This window comes from Marmota flaviventris, chromosome 5 (assembly GCF_047511675.1).
Source record: "Marmota flaviventris isolate mMarFla1 chromosome 5, mMarFla1.hap1, whole genome shotgun sequence".
In the NCBI taxonomy this organism is placed as follows: domain Eukaryota; kingdom Metazoa; phylum Chordata; class Mammalia; order Rodentia; family Sciuridae; genus Marmota; species Marmota flaviventris.
The window spans coordinates 25,778,898-25,802,355 of record NC_092502.1 but is presented as its reverse complement, the minus strand read 5'-3'; the positions used below and the strand labels follow the sequence as shown (position 1 = coordinate 25,802,355).

The 23,458-nt window shown below is 45.1% G+C and overlaps 1 protein-coding gene across 4 annotated transcripts in view; it reads left to right on the top strand.

The window, feature by feature from the left end:
* Window positions 1-23,458, top strand: part of Galnt10 (polypeptide N-acetylgalactosaminyltransferase 10) — a 234,995-nt gene that overhangs the window by 197,250 nt on the left and 14,287 nt on the right. For 3 of the 4 annotated variants that reach the window (XM_027938638.2, XM_027938635.2, XM_027938636.2), the window contains one exon: window positions 13,155-13,262. The exons of the other annotated variant lie outside the window; for it this stretch is intronic. In XM_027938638.2, coding sequence (XP_027794439.2) covers window positions 13,155-13,262 — 108 coding nt within the window. The remainder of the gene's footprint in view (window positions 1-13,154; window positions 13,263-23,458) is intronic. 4 annotated transcript variants of the gene reach the window in all.

Here is a 23,458-nt window from a genome sequence, read left to right as displayed (position 1 = left end):
TGTGTGACAGCAGAGTGTCCCCCTGAGCAGAGCCAATAGGACAGGCCCTTTGCACATCCATTTCATCCTCCCAGCAGCCTAGAAGGGTGGGATCCGTATTGCACCCACTTCACAGGGAGACATGGGGGGCTGAGACCACATGGTCAGAAGTACCTCAACTGGGGCCTGAACCCAAGCCTGCCTGACTTCAAAGTCCTAACCTGCTGTGTTTGTCAAAACATCAGAGGAAAGCAATTGAGAGAGAAAGGAGCCTAAGAAAATGGCTGCTTGCCTTTTCTTCTCAGTTTTTTCTTCTTCTTAGGATTATTCCTAATTTGCTTGAATGTTCTGCCATCTCTTAATGAATCGAATTAGTAAAAATTTAAGTCAGAAATAGCAAACAGGTTTTGTCTCAGACCAGCCAACTGGAGCATCGGTAGGGTTTGCTGCACTTGTACGTTAATATGTATTCTGAGGCTGCATCCAGGCTTATCAGAAAGAGTATGGATTGATTAGTGATGTCTGCTTTGGTGTAGGTTTGGTGAGTGATGGCATATAGGTCATTGATTTAATAATCCTGACCCATGAAATCTAACTTTCCAAATATCATATTCTGCCGGGCATGGTGGCCCATGCCTGTAATTCCAGTGTCTCAAGAGGCTGAGCCAGAAGGATCACGAGTTCAAGCCCAACCTCAGTAATTTAGTGAGGCTGTAAACAACTTAGCAAGACACTGTCTCAAAATGCAAAAAAGGCTGGGGATGTTGTTCAGTGGCAAAGTGCCCCTGGGTTCAATCCCCAGGACCAGCCCCCGCCAAAAAAAAAAACGATCCCATTCCACAGGTACAATGAAGACATACCCAAAATAGTTTGAACTGCACAGTTACCCAGTTGTCCATTAAATGCTGATTCATCAGGCATTCTTCTGTGTCAGTACGCAGAAATGGGCACATCCGAATTGTGAGTTCTTCTCAGGATTGAACTGCAGTAGGGTGGGATCAGCTTGTGTTTTATTTGCGCTGTATTCCAAGTATTTAAAGGATCGCCTGATGTGGAAAAGGTGCTTAATAAATACTTGTTGGTTGAATACTCAGAGCATTTGGGCCACTGGCCAGAACCAGCTCCAAGCTCTGTGGTAGAAGTCCCCCTTTCAGAAACTTCCTCTATGGAGAAGAGTCACAAGAGAAAGATGTGCACAGAGGAATCTAAACCCCAAAAGCTTTCATTCTGTGTATTTCAAAGACCCATCTAATGTTACTCATCAGGCAATCATGGTAGAACAAATGGCATTTTTCTTCACACAGTTTATTTACAAAAGGCTTGGTGATGAAGCCATATTGGAAATCTCTGGTCCAGGAGCGAGATGGAGACTGGCTCGTGTTCCCATTTGATCCAATTATGTCGGGCACTCTCGGGGGGGAAAAGGGAGACGTTGTAATGAGGAGGCTCCTGCTGTCTGGAAGGGACTGTTCTCCCTTGGCTCTGACTTTCCTGGCTCTGAGAACACTGCATCTGCCAGTGTGTCATGTCTCAGCCCCTGTAAAGGCCACCCGAGGCCAGGCGAGCAGGAGAGCCCATCCATCCGTGGCAGCTCCTCGCTGAAACACAGTCTTCATTTTCAGCCAGAGCCAGGCACCTACCAAGGGCCAAATTCCCTCCGATTAATCTCTGCTAAGCTCCCTGTTCTTGGTGACAGAGTAAAGAGCCTGGGCTGAAAGACATGAGTGTATTTCCAGAAATTAAGATAAATCAATATTTGTCATCAGGGCAGATAGATTTAGTATTTTGGCTCTGATTCCACACCCACCTGTCTCTCCTGATGGGAAAACTCTAGAAAATACATCCCAAAGGTTCTGAAGTTTCTGGAAGAGCCACTGGCTCTTTCTCTTTCCTTCTCCCTCCACCTCCAACCCAGCTGAGCTTTGGTTTCCTAAATGGGGGTCACACTGTCTGAGTTCCCCCACTTGGAGGTTAGAGGTTAGACTCTTCCCAGTTTTAATGGTTGGGTGAATCTGGAACTCTGTAGCCTGGCTTCCCACTAGTGGAAAGCCCAGGTGCTATGCCCAGATGTCCACCTCACACAGGACTGTCCCCCACTGTTCACTCTTCCTGAAGCACCTTTCCTTAGTTTCAGCTCCTATGAGGAGCCTCCTTGCTGCCTAGGGACCGTCCCAACGTTGGTCCTCACGTCTGCATGCATGCATCATGGCTCAGAATGCCCTGTGTGTACCCAACCTCAAGATCTCCCTCTCTTCCCTGCTGGACCCTGGGCTACCTGGAGGCAGGAGGTGGGTGGCATCCACCTCTATATCCTCAATCTGGCTCAAGTAGTTGTTTTAAATACAGATGCTCCCCGACTTACAGTGGGGTTTTATCCTGAAAAAAAAAAACATTGTAAATTGAAAATGTAATTTAGAAATACATTTAATACACCTAATCTACCTAATACCCTAGCTGAGCAACACAGCACACTGGACTGCTTCCCCAGTGATCACGTGCCTATGTGGGAGCTGCGGTTCCCAGCTTCTGTCCAGCCCCATGGGAGAGGATCCTAGCACATACCGAGATCCTAGCACATATACTGAGAAAAAAATCCAAATTCAAAGAGCGCTTGCCACTGAGCGCCTCTGACTTTTGCATATTATAAGGTGGAAAAATCATAAAACAAGCCATCGGAGTGGAGTACTGTCTATGACTGTTAGTGACATCACTGCGCTCCCCAGATATAGGGCACCATCTTGGGTTATGCCGTGTTGTGGGCAGGGTGTTCAGCAGGAAGACAGGGCCCTGGCTGCTCGACACTTCTCCATCCACCTGGAGAGCCCCAGCCAATCACTCCTCCTCCCTGGCCCTCACATCCTGAGAGGGTCCTTCCTCCCCCAGGAGACAGGGTAGAGTAGGCTGCTGTGGGGAAAACCCTTTGGCTTACACAGGTACAAGGATAGTTTGGGTTTGAGAGGGCAGTGGCAAGATGAGCAGAAAGGGGACTGATTGCACCTCGTCCCCAGGAGGCCAGGACTAGAATGTCTTCACCTACAAGACTCAGGAGAAAGAATCCAAGCAGAGCCACAGCACCTAACTAGACTAAGAAAAATGTGTGCCCTGGGGCAGTGCACATTGACATTGCATCTTTTGCGAATAGCAAAATTTGTTACATTTTGGAAAATCTATTGCATTTCAGAATAAGCACATTCTTTGACCTAAAATTCCATGCCCAGAAATTCCAAGAAAGACAACGCATAGGTGAGCAAAGAACTAGGTAGGAGCTATTCGCTAGAATGTTACCTACAACCTGATTAGATTGAAAAGGACCTCTTGCATGTATCAAATTAAAATAATCCTTAAAAAATGTATGTACACTTCCTTAGCAGATAAATATGTTAGGGCACATATAAACAATGGACTATTACATAAAAGAAGTTAGATGCCTCCAAAATTAAGTTTTAAAAGATGACTGAAAAATAGTGTGTGCATATATGCGCGCGCGCACACACACACACACACACATAATATGATCTCATGCTCATCTTTGAATTCATGGCAAAGATCTGGGAGGGTAGTTCAGTGATAGGGCACTTGCCCAGTATGCACCAGGGGCCTGGGTTTGATCCCCATTTTTCAAATATAAATAATTTGTCAAATAGCTGGTTTTAGCCATATGACAAATGCAAAGGAAATCCTTAGAATTTCTTCATACAGCTAATATTTTTTTAACACTTACCCTCAGTAATGTGTGGGGACCTTTGCCTAGCACGGCACCATTTTTGTGTGTGTATGTAAAATTTTACTGAAGCATAGTATATATACAGAAAATTGCTCAAAATATCAAGTGTACAGTCCATTAATTTTTTAAATGAATATATCCACACAACCAGTGCTCAGATCAAGAAATAGAACATCAGAGAGAATATTTGTCCTTTGATTTTTTGGGGGACTGGCTTATTTCACTTAGCATGATAGTCTTCAGTTCCCTCCACTGACCAGCAAATGCCATAATTTCATTCTTCTTTATGGCTGAGTAATACTCCATTGTGTGTGTGTGTGTGTGTGTGTGTGTGTGTGTGTATATATATATATATATATATATATATATATATATATATATATATATATATATATCACATCTTTTTTAATCCATTCATTTCTTGTAGGGCACCTAGGTTGGTTCCATAGTGTAGTTATTGTGAATTGAGCTGCTGTAAACATTGAAGAGGCTGTGTCACTGCGGTATGCTGATGCTAACTCACAGCAAGGGAGGGGAAGATTAGAAGTTTACTGGACTAGACAAAGGGGAATGAAGGGAAGGGAGGAGGGATGGGAATAGGAAAGACAGTAGAATGAATCGGACATCTTTTCTTCTATACGAATACACAATCAATGTAACTCCACATCATATACAACCACGATAAGAGGATCCTAATTGGAACAAGTTATATTTATTCTGTGTATGTATGTCAAAATACACCCTCTACTGTCATGTTGAACAAATTTTTAAAAATGAAAGGAATAGAACATCAGCCTCGGTAGCCTCCCACATCCCCTTAGGGACCATGCCGATATTGGTTCCCACATCTGCATGCACCCAGCATGGCTCAGAATACCCTGTTTTTACCCAACCCCAAGACCTTCCTCTCCTTCCTGCTAGACTCTTCGCTCCCCCTCCCCTTCCCACTGGCATGGCCCCCATCCTCAGAAGCTCCCCTGGCAATACTTTAATTCTCTATCCTCTCTACTTTATAGGTGAGCAAACTGAGACTTGGGTGAAATCACTTCCAAAAAGGTCTTATCCCTAGTGACCATCGGGGTAAGAGGGCTGCAGAGAACAGCTGTCCCTGTCCACCTGACGATGTGCTTCTGTAACACTGCGTGTGTTCATAATAAATATGTATCACTTCCATGATCAGGAAAAAAGTCAGGAAATTAAGCAACTAAGAAGGAAAACGTTTGGTTTCTCAGCCCTCCTCACCCACCCTCCTCGCATACATTCCGACACGTGGTTTGAGCCATTTGCAAGCTCAGGGATGAGATTCCCCTAAGTCAGGCCACATCAGGGGTGTGGCAGAGAAGACTCCAGGGAAGGCCTAGGCCCTGCTAAGTGTACCCAGGCAAGGTTGCTATAGGGGACGGGTTGCCCCACTGTCCTTGGAGAGATGGAGATGGGTCCAGGTCATGGAGCAGGAATGAGAGGGAAGGAAGCCACCTGAGTGTTCAAGGCGAGGAGGGGACATAAGTCAGGAAGGTCCCTGAAGCTTGTTCTAGAGGGCAAACCGTAGAGGCCTGAAGCCTCAGGGTAAGTGGGGGTTTGCTTGACTTGACACTGATACAGTCACCAAAAAGGTAGCCCACTCCTAGACTGCCTCCAACAGATCCAAAATGAAAATAGTCACTAAAAATGTCTCAGAATTTTCTCCCATAAAACTCAACAGCATTAGCCATGAGGTTTAGAGGTACGTGCCTGGAATCCCAGCAACTTGAGAGGCTGAGGCAGAAGTTCGAGGCCAGCCTGGGCAACTTAGCAAGACCCTGTCTCAAAATAAAAAATAAAAGGGACTGAGGTTGTAGGTCAGTGGTAGAGAGCCCCTGGGTTCAATTTCCAGTATGGGGTGGGGGGGAAAAGCCTCAGTGTTGTCAAGAGGATCCAGAGAAATAGAGTGGCAATATACACCCCGGAAGCTGGTCAAGTGTGATATTGCAACCTGGTGCTCAGACGGGTTAGGTGACTGGACCAGGGCTTCCCAGCCAGAAGGTGGCAGTGCCAGGGCTAAATTCCAGGTGTCCTGGCTCTAAGCCCAGGACACATCTCCTTCCACCTGGTGGGAGGGATAGAGAGAGGCCGCTGTTACAGGCAGGGCTCAGCGGTCAGGACCAGCTCTGAGGAGCCCTTAAGCTGCTGCGCAGGAGGGAGAGATGACTTCCAAAGTCAGCCCACGTGGAAGAGAGCAACCTGGGCCACCTCCTTAGCACCCATATGGCAATGCACTTCCCTGTCCTTGTCACCACCCTCTTCCAGCGTTCTGCATCTCCAACCAGCTGCGGCGTCACTTCCAGGACCCTGGTGCCCCCTCCTTTCCTCCCTGGAGTGTGAGCATGCTGGAAACACTGCCGTGTGCACATTTCTGGCCAGGGCCACTTACACCCGTCTTTCCAGGATCTGACTTCTGGGAACGGGGATGGCATTCTGCTCTGACTCCCAGCAAGCCTTTTGAAATTCCATGAGTGTCCATCTCTCCCCCTGCTCCTCCAGGAAAATGGCTCAAAGGCCCACGGATCCTCTTCCCTGCAGAACTCCCGAACCACACATGGGGCTCAACATGCTAGGGCTCTTCAAGGCTAAAAATGATAGTAACAATTTCTTCAAAGTGTGTTTCAAGAACTAAATGAGATAATATGCTTAATTGGTCTGGAGCTGGACAAAAAGGAAGCACATGACAAATGGTGGATATGTGTGGTCATAACTCATGTTAGGTAAAGAGGCAGAACAGAGAGGGATCAAGTCCATGGGCCTGGGTTCTAGTGCAGCCATGAACAGCCAGTAGCTTGAGAAAATGACGTGACCTCTTCATCTGTAAAATGGGGACTGAATAGTAGTGCAGTTGTGAGCATGATATTAGAAATACACTGTAGGCTTAGCTCAGAGCCTAGAACATAACAAATGATCAATGAATGGTAGCTGTCAGTGTCCGCATCGTTGCAGTTTTTGTGATCACACTGGTGGCAGGAAGACAGGAATGGGAAGAGCTTTGAGGCTGGCAAGACAAAGGTGGAGGCTCTGGCTCCAGGCCCAGCTCTGGAACAGACTCTCAGGGAGACCTTCGCCTGAGCTTTATGTCCTCATCTACAAAGGGACACTAGTAATCCCAAATTCACAGGACAGTTAAGAGGTGTCACGTGAGCTGTCAGAAACATTCACCAGGACGCGGTGATGCTCAAGTGTGGTTCCTGGACAAGCAGCATTAGCAGCACCTGGGAACCTGTAGGCATTGGTGTGTGTGACCAGGCTGTACCCAGGCTGCTGAGGCAGACGCTAGGGTGGGGCCTGGCCATCTGTGTTTTAATGAGCCCTTCAGGTTCTTCTGATGCTCACCCAAGCTGCAAAGAATAGGTAGGGTCTGTACCGAGCAGATGCTCAGGCTTGGATATGGGATGACAGTGGAAATGGGCAGGTTGGTGGGCAGGTTGGCCAACAGGTTCCAGCACCTTCTGCCAGCTTTCAAGGTTCTACATCATTGGGTCCACCCTGGGCGGCTGGTTTCTGTTCCATTTCTTCCAATGGAGTTTTAAAGCAAGCTGATTAATGACCAGGGTCATGTGACTGGATGAATGAGTTAGCTGATGTTTGCACGGGGTGGAGACGTTGATGGGAAGAAAAGCACACGTGCACCCAGGTCAGAGAACTGAGCAGCGTGCAGCTGATTCTCAGCAGCACCCTCACGTGGGGCCCTGGGATGCAGAGAGGGTAGGAGGAACAGGAACTGGGCAGAAGTCAAGGGTGCTGCTGTGTTCTGCAAGCAATGCAAGTGCTGCTACAGGGCCACGTTGGGTTAGGAGCCACCATGGGCATTAAATGGGAGGGCATAGGCTCCCTGGAGATCTCAGATCTTCCTGGTTCTGGGAAACCCACCAGATTTCATTCTGGGTTCTGAGCTAAGGAAGCCTGGGGCAGGTACTTGATTCCAGAGGGCCTCATTTTACTCCTGTGTGGAAGGGTGTGGTGGCACCTCCTTGCTGGGCTGCTGTGAGATGCCGCGTTTCCAAACAGGAACCAAAACCTAATGTAGGGCGAACACCCCGTTCGTTGAGGCTGGTTAACCATAAACAGAGAGAATGTTAAAATAGTCCTTCCTTTTTTTTTTTTTTTTTTCAGTACTGGGAATTGAACCCAAGAGCACTTTACCACAGAGCTACATCCCCAGCCCTTTTTATTTTATATTTTGAGACAGTGTCAGGCTTACCTTGAATTTGCAATCCTCCTGCCTCAGCTTCCCAAGTCACTGGCATTACAGGCATGTGTCACAGTGTCTGGCAAAATAGTCAAAGATTTAATTATTAATTTATAACTGAAAACCATATAATTTAGAAGTTAATTAAAATTGGTTTTAAAACTAAAATAAAATTGTTCTTTTCTTCTGTTTTCTTTTTTCCCAACAGTATCTAGTAACCATTATAAATATCCAAAACTAGCATGGATGAGGTCATTTGATGCCAGTGAGACTTCTTGGAAACAACATCTTCTTGTTCATAATGAATACATTTAAAATAATATGAGTTTCTTTTCTGGGGGAATTGTGTGGTGTGCCCTCAGCGCCCACACCAGCTGCCGTGTGTCCAAGTGACTCCATGTAGACAGCGCACAGGATCCTCTGACTTCTTCCACATGCCTCAATTCAGCCCACTACCCACTCCCACCTTAGGGGGTAGCAGGCATGGTCCTTTTTCCCATTTTATGGATGAGGAAACTGAGGCTTTCACACATACAAAATTTGCTTAAGAGCTTGGATTGGAATAAACCTCAGTGCTGTCAACTCTAGAGCTGAGCTCATAACCACCACCCTAGGTGCCTCCAAAGCACACAGCTAATGCCAAATAATTGGTGGCAATTATTATCATATTATTTTCTCCAAGTGCAACTGATTAGGGCTGGAACTCCACAGGGGTCCTCAGATGAGATGCCAACTGCTACAGACCTGGCTGGCTGCCGGTCTTCTCCCTGTCGTGCGCTATCAGGGGCTATGCCATTCCTGGTTTGTTTCCAGGCAGCCATTTCCTGACAGTTCACCCAGCCCCTGCTTGCCGCATTCCCTCTGTGGGACGCCCCCTCACGCCCCCTCTCAGTCCCTTTGTGATCTCCTGAAGCACATCACCACCCGTCTCTTTCCTCCTTGGTTTAGGAGATAAGAGCGAGTAATTGTCTTTTATAGACACTGCAATGAAGCCTGTCATCACACAAAAGAAGTTTGCTAATAAAATAAATCAAAGCAGCAATGGAAATGAATGGGGAGCAGCTTTTACAATTAGATTTGTACTTGTCTAGTGGCATGGTCCTTCTGTGAGAAGACAACTCCTCCTCCCAGGAAGTAAAAGGGTCAGGGTGGGACAACAGGGCTCCAGAGTGGGAGGGAGGTGGGGAGGAGCCAGGGATGCTGGCTGGCACCAGGCAAAACATGCCACAAGGAGAGGGGCTGCAAAAATGTCACCTCTGTGGCCTGCATTTGTTCCCATCTCGAATTTTGTGGGTCCTATGCCAGTTGGAACCTGGCTGCAGCCCACACTACAGCTCCCTTCTCTCTGCCACCAGCTGGACCCCCTGCCAGCGGGTGAAAGGACAATGCCTTGGATGGCCAGACCCCAAATGGCACCCGGTGACTTTGGCCCACCCACCTGGCCCCATCAGGCCCTGTTAGTTCCAGAGTTTGCTACCAAGTCAGCTGGAAAACTAGACCAGACGATAGGAAACCCAGTGGTGTTGGACCGAAGGGCAACATTGCATGAGTTCAAGATGGTGGTGTTTCTCCTGCTATGAGTAGAAATGACTCACGATCATCTAGATTGCTGGGGCCCAAGCTTTAAAGCTCAGTGCCTTTTGTGAGTTGTCTCTAGGCACTGAACTACATCCCCAGGTCCCCAGTCCTTGAATTTTTTAAGTAAAGGGGAAAAAATGTTTCCTCCTACATTTTCCACAGCCTTGGAAATGACTGTCCACACCCATGGGGGGAGCAAGGCCCCCAGCTGAATCACTTACCCAAGGTCCCATGGCTGGCCTGGGAGCATTAGGACCTGAACGTGGGTGAGGCTGCAGCGTGTGCTCACTGTGTCCACACCTCGGTTGTCTGGGTCTCAAATGGCCATTGCTTTGCCATGAAGGAAGGGAGGGGCCTGAGGATTCACAGAGTGACCTAGACCCTGGGCAGATCTGCAAGGCCTGGGCCCTGGGACCAGCTGCCTGTTCCCCACCCCAAGGCAGGTGGCCACACCACCCTGCCTCTGTCATTCATCTCCCTGGAAAGAGAGGCCCCCCTCCCCAGCCAGTCTCAGGACCCTCTCTCTCCAGTGGGAGAGTTGAGAGTTGTTTGTCACAAGAGAGAGGTGACCGAGTGATGACTGTGACAGTGACATGTTTTCTGGCTTCCCGCTTCACCCAAGACAAAATCCAGTCAGGATCCAGCCGGAAAGAGATGGAAATGGGAACTCGTACCCAAGAAAGAGCAAAACCTGCTTCAGGCCCAGGACTTGTATTCTTGCTAAGATTATCAAAAGACACAGGGCATTTCCTCGTGATACGAAAGCATCCATGACAAAAAGGCTCACCCTTCCCTCTGGTCAGATCCTTGTCCCCACGGCTGACATTCACTCATTTGCTCCTCTGTGAACTCTGCAGGGACAGAATACGTGGCTGGTACGGGCAGAGCACTGTGCTAGACACTGGGGGTCTGAAGGCGAAGATGACAGATGAGCCCCCTGCCCACACTGACCTGAGGCTAGGGGTTTGCAGAGAGTCTGGTAAGGACTCTCACATTAAAGTGACAGAAAGCCATCTTAAACTGGTAGTAGCCAGGAAGAAGGTTGGGGACTGTCTTCATCATGACTGAACCCAGGCCTCCGACTGTCCGACTCCCTCTCCACCCTCCCTCTGTGTCGGCTAGATCACAGGCAGGTCCCCCTTCACTGTGTGGGGGCAGAGATGGCCACTGGCAGCTGCAGCACAGGGTCCCCTTTGTCCTCCATCCCAGAAAAAAACGTGATTCTCTCAGATGAAGCACCCATAAAGTGCTCTATCACAGCTGGGTATAGTGATACACACCTGAGATCCCAGCCACCTGGGAGGCTAAGACAAGTTTGAGGCCAGCCTTACCAGCCTAGAGGCCCTCAGCAACTTAGTGAGACCCAGTCTCAAAATACAAAATAAAAAGGGGCTGGGGATGTGGCTCAGGGTTACGCACCCCTGGGTTCCATCCTCACATTGCTCTGCCTTACGCCTACTTCAGAGCCCACAAGGCTGAGCCCTGCAGCTGGCCCCCTGGTCCCAGGGCCCCAAACAGAACAGTCGAGGGGACAGTCCCGAGAACAAAGAAGGTGTGCAGGATAGGGAAAAACGACACATGCCAATTACAGGGGGATCAGATCTGAGGGGTCACTATGTGGATAATTAAGATTGCACCCCCAATAAAAAAACGACGGAGGCCAAGTGCAGGCACTGTGTGTGCCCATAAAGGACGGTGCCCACATCAGGCAGAGGGAGAAGTCTATGGCATGAGCCGGGCTGTCAGAGGGAGGAGTGTGGTGGGCAAGAGATGGGTGGAGTGAGACAGCAAACGCCACCATGTTGACATCTGTGTATGAGATACTGTGGGTGGCCTGCGCTGGAGTGCTCCCAAAGGAGTCAGGGTGGGGGAGCAGATTTAGATGAACAACTGTCTGTCTCTCTAGAGGGCCTTTTCATTGAGTCTGCCCCAGTGCATTGTGTCCTGAGCAAGGGAGCCATGGCATAAACCCAGCACTGGAAGCCAGGACTCCCCCTGGGCTCCATGCATCTGTGGAACCTGAGAACATGTTGGATGCCTGAAACCTTTAGGCAGATCAAGGTCACCCTGGTTCCTCAGGAACCTCCAGGCTGATGGTCAGTGTGGTCAGGGCCAAGGGATCCAGAGGTCTTGGCAAAGAGGCTTTGAAAATGGATCACCCGTTGGTACAAAAACTCCCCTGCCAGACAGAGCTGGAGACGCAGCCTCGTTAGCTAATGCAAGCTTAATATGGAGCCAAGGAAGTGGACGCCAGCCCACTCAACTGCCCAGGAGACAGTCAAAAATCGAGTCCCCCTCCTGCTCAGCCCGCTCTACCACCAAGAGGCAGAAGGCAGCCCAGCAGCGACCCGGCAGTATCCACCAGACAAAGGGACACTTCCACATCAATCTCTTTGTACAAGGGAAGAGTTATTGTTATGGGATCCTGGCACCTGATCAATATCTCCGGCTTTGAAAATAAACTTCTTGGCTTGGCCTTGACATTAATCTACCATCAGGAGCCCATTATCTTGAAGCCAATGTTCTGTTCTATTGACTTGCTCAATTTTTTTTTCCTCCCCCAAGATCAGAAAGTAATTGCGTCCCTCTAGGCAGCATCTTCGACTAATGCTGCTCCATGCAGACCCCTCTGCATGGGGCTGGGTACATCTGAGCTGGGGATGGAGACAGCAGGAAGTAGCAGAAAGCCCCTTATACGTGAACCACTGGCAGAACAGCCCCGCTAAGTCCCAGACTCATCAGGACAGAGGCCCAACCCCCAATGCCCCCTCAAGCAGTTCAAGCTTTAAAGGGGGCTCTTTTGCACAGAATTAGGGTTGTGGATGTCTCCACGTCTGCCCAGATCCAACCAGTCTCACCATGGCCACAGCCTCCCCTCCCAAAAGCCATGAAGGCTTCAAATCTAGATGACTGTCACCAGAGCCTCTGAAGCCTTCACCACCGCAGGCCTGCACCCTCCGTGAACTTCTCTACCCCACAGTCACCGCCTTGCTTTGCCATCCAGTAGCACACATTGTCATGAGAAACTGTCCTCGTGTTGCCTGCCTGCTGCCACCAGACAGCATTACTCTAGACGTGCATCTTAACACAGAGAACCGTTACTGTCTCCTAATTGCTTTTGGTCTGGAGTTGGGGAGTGGCCTTGCTGGATAGTTCTGGCACAGGTCTACCATGAGGTGGTAGCATGGTACCACCTCAGGAAATAAGCCAGGGCCACTGTCAACTGCAGGCTTCACTAGGACTGGAACATCCACTTCTAAGATGGCACACTGGTGTGACTGGCACTTGGGCCTGGTTGATGGGAGACTCAGCTGTCCCTACATGGATCTCTTTCCTCCACCCCATGCCAAGATTGAACCCAGGGCCACACACATGCTAGGCAAACACTCTACCACTGCCCCAAACAGATGTATCTCTTAGCTCCTCCAAGCCTCAGTTTCTGCATCTGTAAAATGGCCCCCTGCCTAGTGTCTAAGCCGTCGGCTGTCTTTACTGCTGTTGCTATGATTGTGTTTGCCCACGTCACTCCCTCTGTGATGGGGCTGTGGCAGACCCTCGGGCTGATGCTGTCTTTGAACACACTGATAGGTGTTAGCCTTTGAAGGGACAGTGAATTGAGGCAGAAGCATGATCTTTTTTCTCCCTCTCACCCTGCAGGTGTGGATGTGTGGGGGCCGCATGGAGGACATCCCCTGCTCCAGGGTGGGACATATCTATAGGAAGTATGTACCCTACAAGGTCCCTGCTGGAGTCAGCCTGGCCCGGGTAAGATGGTGGTTTTCCTGGGGGTGGGAGTTGCAGGGGTAGGTTTAGGTTGACCAACAGCCCTGAGGCACCTTAGTACCCCAGACTAAGTGATCACTAGGACTGAGGCTGTGCCCCCCATTCTCCAGGCAGAGTTCCATTTAAAAGAACTTACTTAAAGCCCTGCTTACCCACTTAAAGGCTGTGTGACGTCAGGCGGATTGCTTAACTCCTCTGAACCTATGTTTCCCTCTTTGTTAAAGGGAGCTAATTCCTTTTAACTTTCAGCCTTGTCAGGAAAATTAAGGAGATGATACAGTGTCCCAAAGTGTGACACATAAAATTATCTTAGGTGTTAGGCATAGGAACATTTTTATTTTCATGTGTTTAAGTTGATGTGGATTAAAAATTAATGTGTATTGCGGTAGCAAACTTGTGACTTCACAAATATTAGGGATAAAACGGAAAGTGTGAAGTTAGATCACAGGTGATTTAAAGAAACATGATAAATACTAATACAGTTGGTGTGCTGCGTTCTGGGAAACCTAAGACAGAGTTTAAAAGACCCCACTGTGGAGGGGCGGGGGGGGGCTAACAGATACCTTTCTCTTCTTCCCCCTCTTCCCAGTCCCATTGCCAAAGTCTATGTGCCAGGCTATTTCACTGTCTTAAAACGGTTTGTATCAATCGTTGCTTGAATTAAATTGGCCACTGGCTGCAAATGGAAATGCTCCACAGATTGGGGGGAGAGGAGCGGTATTAAATGTCTTGGGCAAAGCACAAATCAAGGCGACCACAAAAGAGAAACGACTAGGAGGGAAGGTCCCCGGAATGCAAAGAACCGCGGGAGGTTTGGAGGTGAGCCTCCGCGGAGCCCCAAAGCCAAGAGACCCGTGTGAACCCGTCCAGCTTCACCCAACGCCGCCTCCTTCTGGCCAGGCTGCAACCTCCTTCCTCCTCCCTGTCACCCAGAGTCCTTGTCCAGTGACTTGTAAGGAAAACAGAGGCTCAAAGGACTCATCAGAGGCTGGGAGCTGAGCTCTGGACGCGCCAGGCTGCTTTGGGGCTGGCGTGGAGGGAAAGGAGAGCCGGCAGTGCCCTCTAGTGCTAGAATTTCTAACCACAGCCTCCCGAGCCTTCAGCGCTTTCCACAGCCTCATTGGGTGCTAGGGGCTTGGGTTATAAATCCAGCCCTGGGAGGCACAAATCACTTCACGGAAGCCTTCCCTAAGGATGCCAGCTGCGCCAATCCCTGAGCAGGACCAACCCCAAAACATCCTTTTCCTATCCAGAACTGTCTTTTAAAACCCGTGAGAAAGATACTACCATCTCCTCATTAAACCACAAATGAATGCAATGTGTAGTAGCTAGTTGCAGTAACACTTTCTTTTATTAAGGAAAAAAAAAAAAAACTTCCTTCAAACCAGTCATCTTGCAAAGCATCTTCCAAACCTCCATTCTACCTGGTTTTTAATCTCCACTTTAGAGATGAAAAAAGTGAAACACTAATACGAGCAAGAATTCAAACCTGTTTAAGTCTGACAGGTGCCTGGCACATAGCGATGGTTCCTAAAACTGTGACTGCTACTGTTGGTGTCAATGTTAGTGCCAGCATCAGTATCAACAGTTAAGGCTAAAGCTATATCTCAATGTCTTATCTGAGTTCTGGGTTTAGGCATTTTAACTTCTTTTTTTAAATTAATTTTTTTATTTATATATGACAGCAGAATGTATTATAATTCATATTACACATAAAGAGCAGAAATTTTTCATATCTCTGGTTATATACAAAGTGTACTCACACCAATTCGTATCTTCATACATGTACCTTGGATAATGATGTTCATCGCATTCCACCATCATTCATAACCCCATGCCCCTCCTTTCCCCTCCCACCCCTCTGCCCTATCTAGAGTTCATCTATTCCTCCCTTGCTCCTTCTCCCTACCCCATTATGAATCAGCCTCCTTAAATCAGAGAAAACATTCAGCATTTGGTTTTTTGGGATTGGCTTACTTCACTTAGCATTTTCTCCTCTAACTCCATCCATTTATCTGCAAATACCATGATTTTATTCTCTTTTATTGCTGTGTAATATTCCATTGTTTATATATGCCACATTTTTTTTATCCATTCATCTATGAAGGCCATCAAGGTTGATTCCACAGTTTAGCTATTGTGAATGTTTTTAAGTCCTTTGGGTATAGACTGAGGAGAGGGATAGCCGGGTCAAATGGCAGTTCCATTCCCAATTTTCCAAGGAATCTCCATACTATTTTCCATATTGGCTGCACCAATTTGCAGTCCCAACAGCAATGTATGAGTGTACCTTTTTCCCCACATCCTCACCAACACTTATTGTTGTTTGTCTTCATAATAGCTGCCATTCTGAGTGGAGTGAGATGAAATCTTAGAGTAGTTTTTTTGTTTGTTTGTTTAGAGAGAGAGAGAGGAGAGAGAGAGAGAGAGAGAGAGAGAGAGAGAGAGAGAGAGAGAGAATTTTTTAATATTTATTTTTCAGTTTTCGGTGGACACAACATCTTTATTTTATTTTATGTGGTGCTGAGGATCGAACCCAGCGCCCCGCGCATGCCAGGCGAGTGCATTACCGCTTGAGCCACATCCCCAGCCCTTAGAGTAGTTTTGATTTGCATTTCTCTAATTGATAGTGATGATTTGTTGATTGATTATATATCATCTTCTGAGAAGTGTCTGTTCAGGTCCTTGGCCCATTTATTGATTGGGTTATTTGTTTTGGTTTTGGTTTTGGTTGTTTTTTTGTTTTTTTTTTGTTGTTTTTTTTTTTTTTTGGGGGGGGGGTGGTGCTTAACTTTTTGAGTTCTTTATATACCCTAGAGATTAGTGCTCTATCTGATGTGTGAGGGGTAAAAATTTGCTCCCAAGATGTAGGCTCTCTGTTCAACTCACAGAATGTTTCTTTTGCTGAGAAGAAGCTTTTTAGTTTGAATCCATCCCACTTATTGATTCTTGATTTTAATTCTTGCACCAAAGGAGTTTTATTAAGGAAGTTGGGGCCTAATCCCACATGATGGAGAGTAGGGCCTACTTTTTCTTCTATTAGACGCAGAGTCTCTGGTTTTATTCCTAGATGCATGATCCATTTTGAGTTGAGTTTTGTGTTTGATGAGAGATAGGGGTTTAATTTCAGTTTGTTACATATGGATTTCCAGTTTTCCCAGCACCATTTGTTGAAGAGGCTGTCTTTTCTCCAATGCATGCTCTTGACACCTTTGTCTAATATAAGATAATTGTAATTCTGTGAATTAGTCTCTGTGTCTTCTATTCTGTACCATTGATCTACCAGTCTGTTTTGGTGCCAATACCATACTGTATTTGTTATTATTGCTCTGTAGTATAGTTTAAGGTCTGGTATAGTGATGCCACCTGCTTCACTCTTCCTGCTAAGGATTGCTTTAGCTATTCTGGGTCTCTTGTTTTTCCAGATGAATTTCCTGACTGCTTTTTCTATTTCTATGAGGAAATTTTGATCAGAGGGATTTTGATCAGAATTGCATTAACTCTGTTTAGTGCTTTTGGTAGTATGGTCATTTTGATAATATTAATTCTGCCTACTCAAGAACAAGGGAGATCTTTCCATCTTCTAAGGTCTTCTTTGATTTTTTTCTTTAGGATTCTGTAGTTTTCATTACATGGATCTTTCACCTCTTTCATTAAGTTAATTCCTGAGGTGGTTTTTTTTGTTTGTTTGTTTTGTTTTGTTTTGAGGCTATCATAAATGGGGTACTTTTCCTCATTTCCCTTTCTGAGGATTTGTCACTGATATACAGAAATACATTTGATTTATGGGTGTTGATTTTATATCCTGCTACATTGCTGAATTTATTTACTAATTCTAGAAGTTTTCTGGTGGAACTCTTTGGGTCTTCTAGGTATCAAATCATATTATCAGCAAATAGTGCCAATTTGAATTCTTCTTTTCCTATGTGTATCTCTTTAATTTCTTTCATCTGTCTAATTGCTCTCGCCAGTGTTTTAAGAACTATGTTAAATAGAAGTGGTGGAAGAGGGCATCCCTGTCTTGTTCCAATTTTTAGAGGGAATGCTTTCAGTTTTTCTCCATTTAGAATGATGTTGGCCTGGGGCTTAACATAGATAGCCTTTATGATGTTGAGATATGCTCCTGTTATCCCTAATTTTTCTAGTGTTTTGAACATGAAGGGGTGCTGTATTTTGCCAAATACTTTTTCTGTGTCTATTGAGATGATCATATGATTCTTATCTTTAAAGTCTATTGATGTGATGAATTATATTTATTGATTTTCATATGTTGAACTAACCTTGCATCCCTGGAATGAATCCGACTTGATCATGGTGTACTATCTTTTTGTTTTTGTATTTGATTTGTCAGAATTTTATTGAGAATTTTTGCATCTATGTTTATTAGAGATATTGGTCTGAAGTTTTCTTTTTTTGATTGGTCTTTGCCTGGTTTGGGGATCAGGGTGATATTGGCCTCATAGAATGAGTTTGGAAGTGCTGCCTCTTTTTCTATTTTCTGAAATAAATTAGAGAGTTAGTTCTTCTTTAAAGGTCTTGTAGAACTCGGCTGTGTATCCATCCAGTACTGGGCTTTTCTTGGTTGGTAGACTTCTGATGGCGTCTTCTATTTTGTCACTTGAAATTGATCTGTTTAAATTGTGTATGTCATCCTGATTCAATTTGGATCAATCATATGACTCTAGAAATTTGTCAATGTCTTTGAAATTTTCTATCTTATTGGAGTACAAGTTTTCAAAATAATATCTAATTATCTTCTGTATTTCTGTGGTTCTGTTGTGATATTTCCTTTTTCATTATGTATATTAGTGATTTGAGTTTTCTCTCTCCTTCTCTCCATTAGCATGGCTAAGTGTCTGTCAATTTTATTTATTTTTTCAAAGAATCAACTTTTTGTTCTGTCAATGTTTTCAATTGTTTCTTTTGTTTCAGTTTCATTGATTTCAGCTCTGATTTTAATTATTTCCTGTCTTCTACTGATTTTGGTGTAGATTTGTTCTTCTTTTTCTAGGGCTTTGAGATGTAATGTTAAGTCATTTATTTGTTGACTTTTTCTTCTATTAAGTAATGAACTCCACACAATGAACTTTCCTCTTAGAACTGCTTTCATAGTGTCCCAGAGATTTCAATATGTTGTATCAGTGTTCTCATTCACCTCTAAAATTTTTTTAATCTCCTCCTTGAAGTCTTCTGCAACCCCTTGTTTGTTCAGTAGCATATTATTTAGTCTCCAGGTGTTGGAAAATAAATAATAAGCTTAATTTTTCTGGTTATAAGATTTCTTATTTTATCATTGATTTCTAATTTCATTTCATCTGATAGAATGCAGGGTAGTATTCTACTTTTTTATGTTTGCTAAGAATTGCTTTGTGGCATATTATATGGTCTCTTAAGATAAGGATCCATATGCTGCTGAGAAGAAAGTGTATTCACTTGTTGAAGGATGAAATATTCTATATACGTTAGTTAAGTCTAAGTTATTGATTGTATTATTGGGTTCTATAGTTTCTTTAACTTTTGTTTGGAAGATCTATCCAGTGGTGAAAGAGGTGTGTTAAAGTCACCCAGAATTATTGTGTTGTGGTCTATTTGACTCTTGAACTTGAGAATAGTTTGTTTGATGAACATAGCTGCTCCATTGTTTGGGGCATATATATTTATAATTGTTAAATCTTGTTGGTGTATGGTTACCTTGAGCAGTATGTAGTGTCCTTTTTTATCCCTTTTGATTGATTTTAGCTTGAAATCTAATGTTATTTGATATGAGGATGGAGACCCCTGCTTGCTTCCCACAGTCCATGTGAGTGGTATGATTTTTTCCAACCTTTCATCTTCAGTCTGTGGATGTCTTTTCCTATGAGATGAGTCTCTTGGAGATAGCATATTGTTGGTTGTTTTTGTTTTTGTTTTGTTTTTAATCCAATCTGCTAGTCTATGTCTTTTGATTGGTGAGTTTAGGCCATTAACATTCAGGTTATTATTGAGACATGATTTGTATTCCCAGGTATTTTTGTTTATTTTTGGTATTTAATGTGACTTGGTTTCTCCTCCGATTAGATTTTCCTTTAGTGTAATCCCTCCCTCTGCTGATTTTCATCATTGTTTTTCATTTCCTCTTCATAGAATACTTTGCTGAGGATGTTCTGTAGTGCAGGCTTTCTAGTTATAAATTCTTTTAACTTTTGTTTATCACGGAAGGTTTTTATTTCATCATTAAATCTAAAGCTTAATTTTGCTGGATATAAGATTCTTGGTTGGCATCCATTTTCTTTCAGAGTTTGTTATATGTTGTTCCATGATCTCCTGGCTTTGAGGGTCTGGGTTGAAAAATCTGCTGAGATATGAATTGGTGTCCCCCTATATGTGATCTGATTCCTCTCTCTTGTGGCTCTTAAGTTTCTATCCTTATTCTGTATGCGAGGCATTTTCATTTTAATGTGCCTTGGTGTAGATCTGTTGTAATTTTGTTCATTTGGTGTCCTGTAAGTCTCTTGTATTTGGTTTTCCAATTCATTCTTCATGCTTGGGAAATTTTCTGATATTATCTCATTGAAGAGATTGTGCATTCCTTGGGTTTGAAACTCTGTGCCTTTTCTACCCCAATAACTCTTAGATTTGGTCTTTTGATGCTGTCCCATAATTCTTGGATGTCCTGTTCATGGTTTTTATCTTCATCATGTGTTCAACTTTATTTTCCAGATTGTATACTTTGTCTTCATTATTGAACATTCTTTCTTCCAAGTGATCTAGTCTATTGATTATTCTTTCTATTAAGTTTTTTATTTGGTTTATTATATCCTTCATTTCAATGATTTCTGACTTTTTTTTTCAGAGTCTCAATCTCTTTCTTGAAGTAATCTTTTGCTACCTGTATTTTCTCTCTTATCTCTTTGTTGGAGTGAACAGGTTTTGCCTGGTATTGCTCATTTAGGTCATTCTTTAATTCAAAGATCATTTTAATTATGAAACTTCTGAACTCCTTCTCTGACATTTCATCAACTCCACTGTTCATGGGTTCTGTTATTATAGTATCCTGGTTGGTTTTTCAAGTTATCTGTGTGTCTTCCTTTCTTATAGTGTGGATCTGAGATATTACTGTTTCTATCCTATATTCTTGTAGTACCCCTGCAGATTGTCTGTACCTCACTTTGATGCTGGGCTGCCAGACCCTGCTGGTGTCCCTCAATGTATGCTACTGCAACTAAAGGTGATGATGGCAATAGCTGAGGTAACTCGAGATAATAGTGGAGGTGCCCCAAGATGGATGCAATGTCTTACAGAGATGGGGCTGAAAGGATGGGCCTCACACTGTCTTTGGAATTCCTGCTCTGAGATGCAGCTGCTTGTAGGCCCTGTCTGTTGTCAAAAAGGTAGAGGCCACTGCATGGGGAAGGCTATAGTGATGACTGCAGTGTTCCAAGATGGAAGTGGGTTAGGCTTGGGCTCCCAGGTGGTGGGAGATGAACTTGGACCTATGCTGGACCTGGGTCCCACTCTAGTCAGAGCAGATCTGGTCCAGGCCTGACCTCCCACTATAGTCTGCTGGTTGGAAAGGGGTGGTCCTGTGCCGGATGCTGGGCTCCAGCAGGTGTGTTCTGGTGGCAGGATGGACCTGGGCCTAATATGAGCCTGGGTCCCGAGCAGACTGGTGTGGGCAGATCTGAGCCAGGCCTCACATTTTAACTTCTTTTAGCCACCTGTACTGACTCAGTATCCTGCGTTTGACTTTAAACCGTCTGGGTGGTGCCCCATGCCTCCTTCTAAGCCCCTCCCCACTAGTCCTGCAACTGTCCAGTCTGGTTGTGTGTAAGTTTGCAGGACCACAGAGATGCCTGAGTCAAGCACAACCTTTTATTATAGTGCCTCACTGCCCCCATTTAGTTGCAGATACATCAAATGTTTGCTGTGTGTTTCAACAACCAAGTTCTAAGCCTTGGAGAGTACTAGAATATCATTTACTAATGCCAAGTAGAGATTCCTAACCCTAATCAAGCCAGGAGGAGGGACAGGTTTTGCTGGCCCCAGAAAGTCAAAGAGCAGTGAGGTGGCAGCAGGTTAGGAAAGACGAGCTGTTGGGAGCTTGCCGGCCTCTAGAACAAGTAGCCAGTCTTTCTTCCTTCAGTAAATTTGCTAAACTCCTTCTTGACTCTACCCCTGAGAAAGCATCCTAGGGGATGCCACAGCAGAAACTCTTTCAAATTTGATGCAACAAAAATAGAAACTGATTCCAAGGGCAGGCAAATCTCTGTACTACAAGCACAAGAAGTGTGGTTGGGCTAAAGACAAGGAGGAACTCAGGACTAAGAAGGGTCGGGGAGCAGGCTATGAGGCAGATGAATTCCATGACAGTCTACGGTCCTTTACATGACTCCAACAAGGGACATGCCAAAAAAAATTAATGTGAAGTCCTTTCCTTGGGTTCAGTACAGTTCTTGAGTTGTACAAAAAATCAAGATCTGGGAGAAATGGCTTATTAAGCCATGTCTAAAAACTGCAATAGCATTTCTGATTTAAATAGAAAGTAGCCAAAGGACTTGGGTGAGCAAACTAGAAACAGGAGGCATTTTAGACTGTTCAGGTGTTCAGGCTCTGTTAGGGCTTCAACATCCAGTAGGCTGCTTTTTAATTAAACACAGCCTTTGCCGTGCATGGGGCCTGGTGGGAAACCCTGTACCTGAGCTGTATTCCAGCCCACTTCAACTCTCAGGAAGAGCTAGGTGGCTGCAAGGGAATGCAGTGGTTTCCTGGTCCCAAACTGGAGCCAGCAAAATTGGGAAGCTGGTGACTTCGTCTGTGCGTATGGCCTTCCTTATGTCGGTGCCCTTCTCCCTTAACTCAGGAGTCAGCAAACTGGTTTTGTATGGCTCACTAGATAAGAATGCTTTTTTTACATGGTGAGGGGTGTGGGACTCAAAAGAAGAATAAGTTGGGACACATGAAAATCAAATGTCATTGTCCATAAAGTTTTATTGGTACACAGACAGACCCAATCATTGACAAAGGGCCTCTGGTAGCTTTATAGCTGCATCAGAGTTGAGATCATCTGGTCTGCAAAGCCTAAAATATTGACTATCCAGTGCTTTATGGAAAGCATTTGAACATTTTGCCCACCGAGCCTTCCTTCTGTTCCTAGAGTAGTCCTTCACACGTAGGTGTGAACTTAGGTGTGAATAACTGTAACAGCCTAAAGTGCTAACTCTTGCTTTACCCTTCAAAGGAAAATTTGGATTGCAGTAGGGAAAAAACCTTATGACAGAGATAAAGCTTGGGGAAAGGTGGGGAATACGAGTCCTGGCAACACCAGAGGGCTAGAGCTCAGTGCCCTGGGGCAGGGAATGTCCCCAAACCCTCAAATGTTGGCTATCAATTCTCACTGAAGTGACTCTCTGCACAGCAACTGGAATAAAGGATTCTCATCACAGTTACACACAAGAATTCCTTCCCTCTGTCTCCAGGTCTGGGGTTGTCAGTAGGGTTTTTCTGTTCCTTTTTGTCCATTTTGTCCATTATCCCATCCTAATAACTATAGGTGCAACCTCCAAACCTCAAAGAATTATTAGAAATTCTAGCTGCTGATTATAGCTGATGGGATTATACCTTTTAGTTGCCAATTATAATTTATTTTTACCATGTAACTTGGACAGGACTCTTTTAGCTAAGATGATAGAAACCAATTTGTTTCAACAGAAAGGGGATTTAATGGCTGGGCACTGTGGTGCACATCTATGACCGCAACCACTGAGGCTGAGACAGGAGATGGTAAATTCAAAGTCAGCCTCCGCAATTTAGCAAGACCCTATCTCAAAATAAAAAATTTAAAAGGGGCTGGGGGTGTAGCTCAATAGTAAGGCACCCCTGAGTTCAATCCCTAGTACCAATAAAGGAGAGGGGGGCAGATGAAATGGCTCATGGAACTGGAAGGTTCTCTGGTAGTATGGGCTTCAGGTGTGACTGGATTAATTCTACAAGAAGGACTATGCTCTTTGATCTACTCTCAGCTCTGCCTCATTCCAAGTTGACTTTCTCCTTGGATAAGCTTTGCTTATGTGGTTGCCACATGGCCCAGCAGACCTGGCTGGCATCTTACCCAATAATCCAAGCAGAAACAGAACAATTCTTCCCAATAATTCTTGCAAAAATTCCAAAGTTAATGCCTATTGGTTCTGATTGGCTTGGCT